General features: G+C 42.9%; 1 protein-coding gene across 1 annotated transcript; it reads right to left on the bottom strand.

Moving 5' to 3' along the window:
* Positions 1–291: 291 nt before the first annotated feature.
* On the bottom strand, positions 292–9,501 carry LOC126456763 (uncharacterized). Its single transcript, XM_050092523.1, has 5 exons — positions 9,448–9,501; positions 8,076–8,147; positions 3,928–6,516; positions 1,978–3,879; positions 292–1,929 (listed from the first exon to the last, which is right to left on the bottom strand). Exons 1-5 carry the CDS (start codon positions 9,499–9,501, stop codon positions 292–294), a joined length of 6,255 nt encoding a protein of 2,084 aa, XP_049948480.1.
* Between the last annotated feature and the right edge of the window lie 924 nt (positions 9,502–10,425).

Raw genomic sequence — 10,425 nt, 5'->3', positions numbered from 1 at the left:
TTTAGCGCACTATACAAGCCAGTACCATCACAAAAACAGTCATCCAAACAAATAAAAGTAAAAAAAAAAAATCTTCCTCGCTGTATTTCTACAACAACTGAGTAAATAAGATACAAGCAAACGAAGGTTCACATTAAATTTTGATTTATTGAAGACATTTCCAAATTCATTTCAAACAACTTCTAAAAAGCGTACATTAAAATTTTCGTGATGACAAGGCTACAATCAAGACTGACGCAATTTTGAAGGGCACTTCACATTGTCAGTCACATCAAAATCAGAGACTTGAGTTTAACTTGGTACAAGCAATTTACAAGTGAATGCCTTCTTCTTCGGTGGTTCCGTAACACAAAAGGATGCTTTAATGGGACAGACCTTCTTTGGAGTAAATGCTTTTATCTTTGGCGGGCCTGTGACTATGAAGGCCGCCTTAATAGGACACACCTTCCGTTGAGTAAAGGCCCTCTTCTTCGGTGGGCCTGTAACGATAAAAGCTGTTTTGATCGGAAATGGTCTTGTTTTTAAGGGCGTTAGTTTCATAGGGCCACAACTAAGAGCAGCTCTAAAACGACAATATGCTGCAAAGGTAGAGGTGGCTTCCAAACATTCCTCATTAGAGCGCCCATCAGCACATTCTCTAATAGTTTCTACTGCGTCTGCTGGTGGCTCATCATCTATATCCAACTTCTCATTAGAGCGCTCATCAGCCCATTCTCTAATAGTTTCTACTGAGTCTGCTGTTGGCTCATCATCTATATCCAACTTCCCATTAGAGCTCTCATCAGCCCATTCTCTAATAGTTTCTACTGAGTCTGCTGGTGGCTCATCATCTATATCCAACTTCCCATTAGAGCGCTCATCAGCCCATTCTCTAATAGTTTCTACTGAGTCTGCTGGTGGCTCATCATCTATATCCAACTTCCCATTAGAGCTCTCATCAGCCCATTCTCTAATAGTTTCTACTGAGTCTGCTGGTGGCTCATCATCTATATCCAACTTCCCATTAGAGCGCTCATCAGCCCATTCTCTAATAGTTTCTACTGAGTCTGCTGGTGGCTCATCATCTATATCCAACTTCTCATTAGAGCACTCATCAGCCCATTCTCTAATAGTTTCTAATGAGTCTGGTGGTGGCTCATCATCTATATCCAACTTCCCATTAGAGCGCTCATCAGCCCATTCTCTAATAGTTTCTACTGAGTCTGGTGGTGGCTCATCATCTATATCCAACTTCTCATTAGAGCGCTCCTCAGCCCATTCTCTAATAGTTTCTACTGAGTATGGTGGTGGCTCATCATCTATATAGAACTTCCCATTAGAGCGCTCATCAGCCCATTCACTAATAGTTTCTACTGAGTCTGCTGGTGGCTCATCATCTGTATCCAACTTCTCATTAGAGCGCTCATCAGCCCATTCTCTAATAGTTTCTACTGAGTCTGCTGGTGGCTCATCATCTATATCCAACTTCCCATTAGAGCGCTCATCAGCCCATTTTCTAATAGTTTCTACTGAGTCTGCTGGTGGCTCATCATCTATATCCAACTTCTCATTAGAGCGCTCATCAGCCCATTCTCTAATAGTTTCTACTGAGTCTGCTGGTGGCTCATCATCTATATCCCACTTCCCATTAGAGCTCTCATCAGCACATTCTCTAATAGTTTCTACTGAGTCTGCTGGTGGCTCATCATCTATATCCAACTTTGCATTAGAGCGCTCATCAGCCCATTCTCTAATAGTTTCTACTGAGACTGGTGGTGGCTCATCATCTATATCCAACTTCTCATTAGAGCGCTCATCAGCCCATTCTCTAATAGTTTCTACGGAGTCTGGTGGTGGCTCATCATCTATATCCAACTTCTCATTAGAGCGCTCATCAGCCCATTCTCTAATAGTTTCTACTGAGTCTGGTGGTGGCTCATCATCTATATCCTACTTCTCATTAGAGCGCTCATCAGCCCATTCTCTAATAGTTTCTACTGAATCTGGTGGTGGCTCATCATCTATATCCAACTTCTCATTAGAGCGCTCATCAGCCCATTCTCTAATAGTTTCTACTGAGTCTGCTGGTGGCTCATCATCTATATCCAACTTCTCATTAGAGCGCTCATCAGCCCATTCTCTAATAGTTTCTACTGAGTCTGCTGGTGGCTCATCATCTATATCCAACTTCTCATTAGCGCGCTCATCAGCCCATTCTCTAATAGTGTCTACTGAGTCTGGTGGTGGCTCATCATCTATATCCAACTCCTCATTAGAGCGCTCATCAGCCCATTCTCTAATAGTTTCTACTGAGTCTGCTGGTGGCTCATCATCTATATCCAACTCCTCATTAGAGCGCTCATCAGCCCATTCTCTAATAGTGTCTACTGAGTCTGCTGGTGGCTCATCATCTATATCCAACTTCCCATTAGAGCGCTCATCAGCCCATTCTCTAATAGTGTCTACTGAGTCTGGTGGTGGCTCATCATCTATATCCAACTTCCCATTAGAGTGCTCATCAGCCCATTCTCTAATAGTTTCTACTGAGTCTGGTGGTGGCTCATCATCTATATCCAACTTCTCATTAGAGCGCTCATCAGCCCATTCTCTAATAGTTTCTACTGAGTCTGGTGGTGGCTCATCATCTATATCCAACTTCCCATTAGACCGCTCATCAGCCCATTCTCTAATTGTTTCTACTGAGTCTGCTGGTGGCTCATCACCTATATCCAACTTCCCATTAGAGCGCTCATCAGCCCATTCTCTAATAGTTTGTACTGAGTCTGCTGGTGGCTCATCACCTATATCCAACTTCCCATTAGAGGGCTCATCAGCCCATTCTCTAATAGTTTCTACTGAGTCTGCTGGTGGCTCATCATCTATATCCAACTTCCCATTAGAGCGCTCATCAGCCCATTCTCTAATAGTTCCTACTGAGTCTGCTGGTGGCTCATCATCTATATCCAACTTCTCATTAGAGCGCTCATCAGCCCATTCTCTAATAGTTTCTACTGAGTCTGCTGGTGGCTCTTCATCTATATCCAACTTCTCATTAGAGCGCTCATCAGCCCATTCTCTAATAGTTTCTACTGAGTCTGCTGGTGGCTCATCATCTATATGCAACTTCCCATTAGAGCGCTCATCAGCCCATTCTCTAATAGTTTCTACTGAGGCTGTTGGTGCCTCATCATCTATATCCAACTTCCCATTAGAGCGCTCATCAGCCCATTCTCTAATAGTTTCTACTGAGTCTGCTGGTGGCTCATCATCTATATCCAACTTCCCATTAGAGCGCTCATCAGCCCATTCTCTAATAGTTTCTACTGAGTCTGCTGGTGGCTCATCATCTATATCCAACTTCTCATTAGAGCGCTCATCAGCCCATTCTCTAATAGTTTCTACTGAGTCTGGTGGTGGCTCATCATCTATATCCAACTTCTCATTAGAGCGCTCATCAGCCCATTCTCTAATAGTTTCTACTGAGTCTGGTGGTGGCTCATCATCTATATCCAACTTCCCATTAGAGCGCTCATCAGCCCATTCTCTAATTGTTTCTACTGAGTCAGCTGGTGGCTCATCATCTATATCCAACTTCTCATTAGAGCGCTCATCAGCCCATTCTCTAATAGTTTCTACTGAGTCTGCTGGTGGCTCATCATCTATATCCAACTTCTCATTAGAGCGCTCATCAGCCCATTCTCTAATAGTTTCTACTGAGTCTGGTGATGGCTCATCATCTATATCCAACTTCTCATTAGAGCGCTCATCAGCCCATTCTCTAATAGTTTCTACGGAGTCTGGTGGTGGCTCATCATCTATATCCAACTTCTCATTAGAGCGCTCATCAGCCCATTCTCTAATAGTTTCTACTGAGTCTGGTGGTGGCTCATCATCTATATCCTACTTCTCATTAGAGCGCTCATCAGCCCATTCTCTAATAGTTTCTACTGAATCTGGTGGTGGCTCATCATCTATATCCAACTTCTCATTAGAGCGCTCATCAGCCCATTCTCTAATAGTTTCTACTGAGTCTGCTGGTGGCTCATCATCTATATCCAACTTCTCATTAGAGCGCTCATCAGCCCATTCTCTAATAGTTTCTACTGAGTCTGCTGGTGGCTCATCATCTATATCCAACTTCTCATTAGCGCGCTCATCAGCCCATTCTCTAATAGTGTCTACTGAGTCTGGTGGTGGCTCATCATCTATATCCAACTCCTCATTAGAGCGCTCATCAGCCCATTCTCTAATAGTTTCTACTGAGTCTGCTGGTGGCTCATCATCTATATCCAACTCCTCATTAGAGCGCTCATCAGCCCATTCTCTAATAGTGTCTACTGAGTCTGCTGGTGGCTCATCATCTATATCCAACTTCCCATTAGAGCGCTCATCAGCCCATTCTCTAATAGTGTCTACTGAGTCTGGTGGTGGCTCATCATCTATATCCAACTTCCCATTAGAGTGCTCATCAGCCCATTCTCTAATAGTTTCTACTGAGTCTGGTGGTGGCTCATCATCTATATCCAACTTCTCATTAGAGCGCTCATCAGCCCATTCTCTAATAGTTTCTACTGAGTCTGGTGGTGGCTCATCATCTATATCCAACTTCCCATTAGACCGCTCATCAGCCCATTCTCTAATTGTTTCTACTGAGTCTGCTGGTGGCTCATCACCTATATCCAACTTCCCATTAGAGCGCTCATCAGCCCATTTTCTAATAGTTTGTACTGAGTCTGCTGGTGGCTCATCACCTATATCCAACTTCCCATTAGAGGGCTCATCAGCCCATTCTCTAATAGTTTCTACTGAGTCTGCTGGTGGCTCATCATCTATATCCAACTTCCCATTAGAGCGCTCATCAGCCCATTCTCTAATAGTTCCTACTGAGTCTGCTGGTGGCTCATCATCTATATCCAACTTCTCATTAGAGCGCTCATCAGCCCATTCTCTAATAGTTTCTACTGAGTCTGCTGGTGGCTCTTCATCTATATCCAACTTCTCATTAGAGCGCTCATCAGCCCATTCTCTAATAGTTTCTACTGAGTCTGCTGGTGGCTCATCATCTATATGCAACTTCCCATTAGAGCGCTCATCAGCCCATTCTCTAATAGTTTCTACTGAGGCTGTTGGTGCCTCATCATCTATATCCAACTTCCCATTAGAGCGCTCATCAGCCCATTCTCTAATAGTTTCTACTGAGTCTGCTGGTGGCTCATCATCTATATCCAACTTCCCATTAGAGCGCTCATCAGCCCATTCTCTAATAGTTTCTACTGAGTCTGCTGGTGGCTCATCATCTATATCCAACTTCTCATTAGAGCGCTCATCAGCCCATTCTCTAATAGTTTCTACTGAGTCTGGTGGTGGCTCATCATCTATATCCAACTTCTCATTAGAGCGCTCATCAGCCCATTCTCTAATAGTTTCTACTGAGTCTGGTGGTGGCTCATCATCTATATCCAACTTCCCATTAGAGCGCTCATCAGCCCATTCTCTAATTGTTTCTACTGAGTCAGCTGGTGGCTCATCATCTATATCCAACTTCTCATTAGAGCGCTCATCAGCCCATTCTCTAATAGTTTCTACTGAGTCTGCTGGTGGCTCATCATCTATATCCAACTTCTCATTAGAGCGCTCATCAGCCCATTCTCTAATAGTTTCTACTGAGTCTGGTGATGGCTCATCATCTATATCCAACTTTCCATTAGATCGCTCATCAGCCCATTCTCTAATAGTTTCTACTGAGTCTGGTGGTGGCTCATCATCTATATCCAACTTCTCATTAGAGCGCTCATCAGCCCATTCTCTAATAGTTTCTACTGAGTCTGCTGGTGGCTCTTCATCTATATCCAACTTCTCATTAGAGCGCTCATCAGCCCATTCTCTAATAGTTTCTACTGAGTCTGGTGGTGGCTCATCATCTATATCCAACTTCTCATTAGAGCGCTCATCAGCCCATTCTCTAATAGTTTCTACTGAGTCTGCTGGTGGCTCATCATCTATATCCAACTTCTCATTAGAGCGCTCATCAGCCCATTCTCTAATAGTTTCTACTGAGTCTGGTGGTGGCTCATCATCTATATCCAACTTCTCATTAGAGCACTCATCAGCCCATTCTCTAATAGTTTCTACTGAGTCTGGTGGTGGCTCATCATCTATATCCAACTTCCCCTTAGAGCGCTCATCAGCCCATTCTCTAATGGTTTCTACTGAGTCTGGTGGTGGCTCATCATCTATATCCAACTTCTCATTAGAGCGCTCATCAGCCCATTCTCTAATAGTTTCTACTGAGTCTTCTGGTGGCTCATCATCTACATCCAACTTCTCATTAGAGCACTCATCAGGCCATTCTGCAAAAGATACCACTGAGGCTGCTGGTGGTCTAGCACGTATCTCTAACTGCGTATCGGGGGCCTGAGATAGGGATTCTGCAGTATTCGCGGCTTCTGATGCTGGTGGCACGGCAATTCTCTCGAGCTGATTTGTTTTCTCATCTAGCCTTCTTCTGCCAGCGGGATGGTATTGGCGAGTCCACTCCTGTTGGCAGAATACAGAAAGCTCGGTAAGAGACATGGAACACAAAATCATATATGTTTATTCAATATATATTACGAGAATAATTCTGTAACTATCACTTTGTTGCCTTTAACTGTAAGGTAGAAGGAGAACAATTTTAAAAATACTTGATGTCTCATTATTAATGTTCGTTTGGTGCAGCCGTAATATGCGGGACCTTTATGTGTGTACTTATTTGAGTTTAATGTTTCAGTACGAATTTTTCAGTTGCGTGTGTGTTCAGGTAAGAATGGAGATGACTGCAAACGCGATGCAAGATATAATTCCGAATTACGTGTATATTCAATACCGTTTATCCCAGCAGTTTAAGATGTGTCCACTTTTTATGTAATGGTCATGTATACGTACAAGTTACGGTTATGTAGGCAGGTTCACTATATTAAACTATTGACCCTCAAAAAGGGTTCCACGATGTAAAATAGTGGAATATGTTTCAGTTTCTCAGGAAAATTCAGGGCTCTACCTAGTCTTTCGCCCATACTATTCAGTCTGCCCATCAGCGAAATGATGACGAAAGTAAATGAAAGGATCAGGAGTGGGTTTAAATTCAGGATGGAAGGATATCAGTGATAAGATTCAGTGGTGGCACTGCTGTCCTCAGTAAAGGTGAAGGGAAATGTTATGATGATATGCACAACGTTACACTAGGCTGTTATATTGAATCAGAAAGAGTGTTGCACAAAGTAGCAATTTTACGAGAGACGGTTCCTGAATATAGTACGGCGTTATGCTTAATTTCTTCTTTTGATGAGCTCAGTGCTAGAGCTATTTGGCAAAACTAACTAAATTTCTTAACATTGTTTAGAACCTAGTCACACAGCCTGCCCATATTTTTCTTTGTAAGCTATTGGTAACCTCGAGTGGTGTGATTACTTCTATTTACTTCATTTTGTGAGAAGTTTCCATGGATGTGTTATGGGTGTGCTAATGAAGAGAGTATTTTTCGCTGCACTGGGTGATATAATTGATCAGTGATTGTCAGATCAGAGCAATTTGTGATCCTGTTATCGTGGGAGGTGGGTTTTTGAACAGTGCTGCGTATTCAAGGATCACACAGGTGATGTTTTTGCCTGCAGCACGTTTAGCAGTGAATGTGATGTTTTTATGTGGTCCAGTGAACGATTTTCATTTGGTCTTTTCAGCCAGAAGACCGTTTTGATGCATCTGATCACAGTTGTCAATACTCAACAGCTAGCTTCTTCATTTGTGTACAACCACTGCAAGCTACACCTATTTGAGCCACCTCACCGTCGTGACGCTTCGGAATCAAAGTGACGATTGCTTGATACCTCAGGAAGTGTCCCGTTAAAAGATACCCCTTTTAATAAGTTGTGCCATAAATCTATTTTCTGTCCAATTCGTTTCAGTACCTCCTCAGCAATTATCGAATGTATCCAGTTGTGTAAGGCAGGTAAAAAATGAGCTGACAAAACATATCCCATGTTTCATTACTGCTTCGGGATGCAGAGTATTAGTCATTTGCGAGAGTCAGTTTAAGATATGTACTGTATGCCACTCACCAGATCATCACGTAAGAGCCCAGTGCACTCTCCAGCTGCCGCCTGGGAATGCAGATGTTCGACCCACTGCATCTGTACAAAAAGGAAAAAATAATCTTGTAGTTAACGTATGTACCCACAGGAACACTACAGACTAGGTCGATAGCTGAAACACATTTAACAGCAACACAAAATAGACTGGAATTTGCTACAGAATCGATCCTGTTGTAGAACCAATTAAATTAGAAGTGAGGAGGACCCTAGTGTGATGACTGACTTTTCTAGTGGACACAGCTTATTGAGTATGAGTACTTCAAGGCTAGTGAATACAGATGTAGGAATAAATAATCGACATGAAGGTAATTCACGGGTCATATGACACAGTTAAATAGAGAGCTGTGAACAGTTAAAGAAAGCGGCCATCAGCAATAATCCAAAACTCAGTCGATGCAAGTATCTTGGTGTTAGTGGGTACAGTGTCGCAATCTCCCACATAGCAATGAAAAAGTAGAGACAAGATCAATAGTGAAGAAAACAGGAAAAGCGACGCTTGGAAATTACCACATTCAGAACGAAGGATGGACAGCCTTATAGGTAAATATGTTGTTGTGGTCTTCAGTCCTGAGACTGGTTTGATGCAGCTCTCGATGCTACTCTATCCTGTGCAAGCTTCTTCATCTCCCAGTACCTACTGCAGCCTACATCCTTCTGAATCTGCTTAGTGTATTCATCTCTTGGTCTCCCTCTATGATTTTTACTCTGCACACTGCCCTCCAGTACTAAATTGGTGATCGCTTGATACCTCAGAAAATGTCCTACCAACCGATCCCATCTTCTAGTCAAGTTGTACCACAGACTCCTCTTCTCCCCAATTGTATTCAGTACCTCCTCATTAGTTATGTGATCTACCCATCTAATCTTCAGCTTTCTTCTATAGCACCACATTTCGAAAGCTTCTATTCTCTTCTTGTCCAAACTATTTATTGTCCATGTTTCACTTCCATACATGGCTACACTCCATACAAATACTTTCAGAAACGACTTCCTGACCTTAAATCAATACTCGATGTTAACAAATTTCTCTTCTTCAGAAACGCTTTCCTTGCCATTGCCAGTCTACATTTTATATCCTCTCTACTTCGACCATCATCAGTTATTTTGCTCCCCAAACAGCAAAACTCCTTTACTACTTTAAGTGTCTCATTTCCTAATCTAATTCCCTCAGCATCACCCGACATAATTCGACTACTTTCCATTATCCTCGTTTTGCTTTTGTTGATGTTCATCTAAATTTTCGGAAGTGAGTGACGTCCGTTAGTGAGCACATGGTGTGTGTGTGTATGTGTGTGCTACTGGTGTGGTATACGTCGTCAGGAAACGAAGTGGTGCTCACCTTCGGAGCTTTGGTGACCTGCTCCAACTCGACCAGCCGTCGATGCCCCTGCATCGTCTTCCTTCGGCCGAAACAAGGACAGCACGCCGTCCAGTATCTCCTCCAACCCATCTGCAGCAGAGAAGAGCGTGTTCTACAAGCTGCCGAATGGTTTACGGTATAGTAATTGCTGCATTGTGTTGCACAGTAGGATCTCTCCTGTTGTCACCATACTGTGAAATAGATGGCGTGTTCAGCACCGCAAAAACCAATTTGTGGCAATATCGAGTAGTTGCGAAAGAAGGGAAAGTTTTCAAATAGAGAAATAGTCAGTTTTAGCAGTTTTTAAACGGCTCTGGTATTGTCACATAGAAACCACAGTCAAGTTCTGAAGTTAGGTTGGTCAATGAAGTACTATATTTAGACCTGAAATCACGTTAATTACTGAAACCAGCTGGCAGCCAGAACAGAACTGTCTTCCTGAACAAAGATTGCAGATATCGACACTGACGGAGAAAAATTGCAACTCCAAAAAATAATTAACGTAGAATATTGAAATTTAGGGAATACATTTACCTAGGTAACATATTTAAGTACTCAGTATTGAAAGATCTCAGGGTAAATTTAAGTGCAAAGTGGCCATCGCAAATGTGAAATTCTGATACATTAATAATCGGTGTAACCGTCAGAATGTTGAATGCAAGGATGCAAAGGTGCGTGCGTTGTGCTCCACAGGTGCCGGATGGCTGTTTGTTTGACAGAATTCAGTGCCTATTGCACTTGTTCGGACAACACAGGGACAGTTAATGCTGGTTACAGATGACGTCCAATTGCGACGTAACGCGCTCTTTCGCACATCGACGGCGGTTATGCAACATGAATTGTCCACCTACCTCGAAACTGCTGCAGGTCTGCACACGTAACTCCTGACTGAAGCTACTTAAGGGGGGTAGGGTAGGACGTCAAACGGGCCGACTTGGAGCAGGAGAGGCATCACAG

The sequence above is a fragment of the Schistocerca serialis genome, chromosome 1 (assembly GCF_023864345.2).
Source record: "Schistocerca serialis cubense isolate TAMUIC-IGC-003099 chromosome 1, iqSchSeri2.2, whole genome shotgun sequence".
Lineage (NCBI taxonomy): Eukaryota > Metazoa > Arthropoda > Insecta > Orthoptera > Acrididae > Schistocerca > Schistocerca serialis.
Note: the sequence above shows the minus strand (reverse complement) of the source record. Positions and strands in the feature narration are given on the sequence as shown.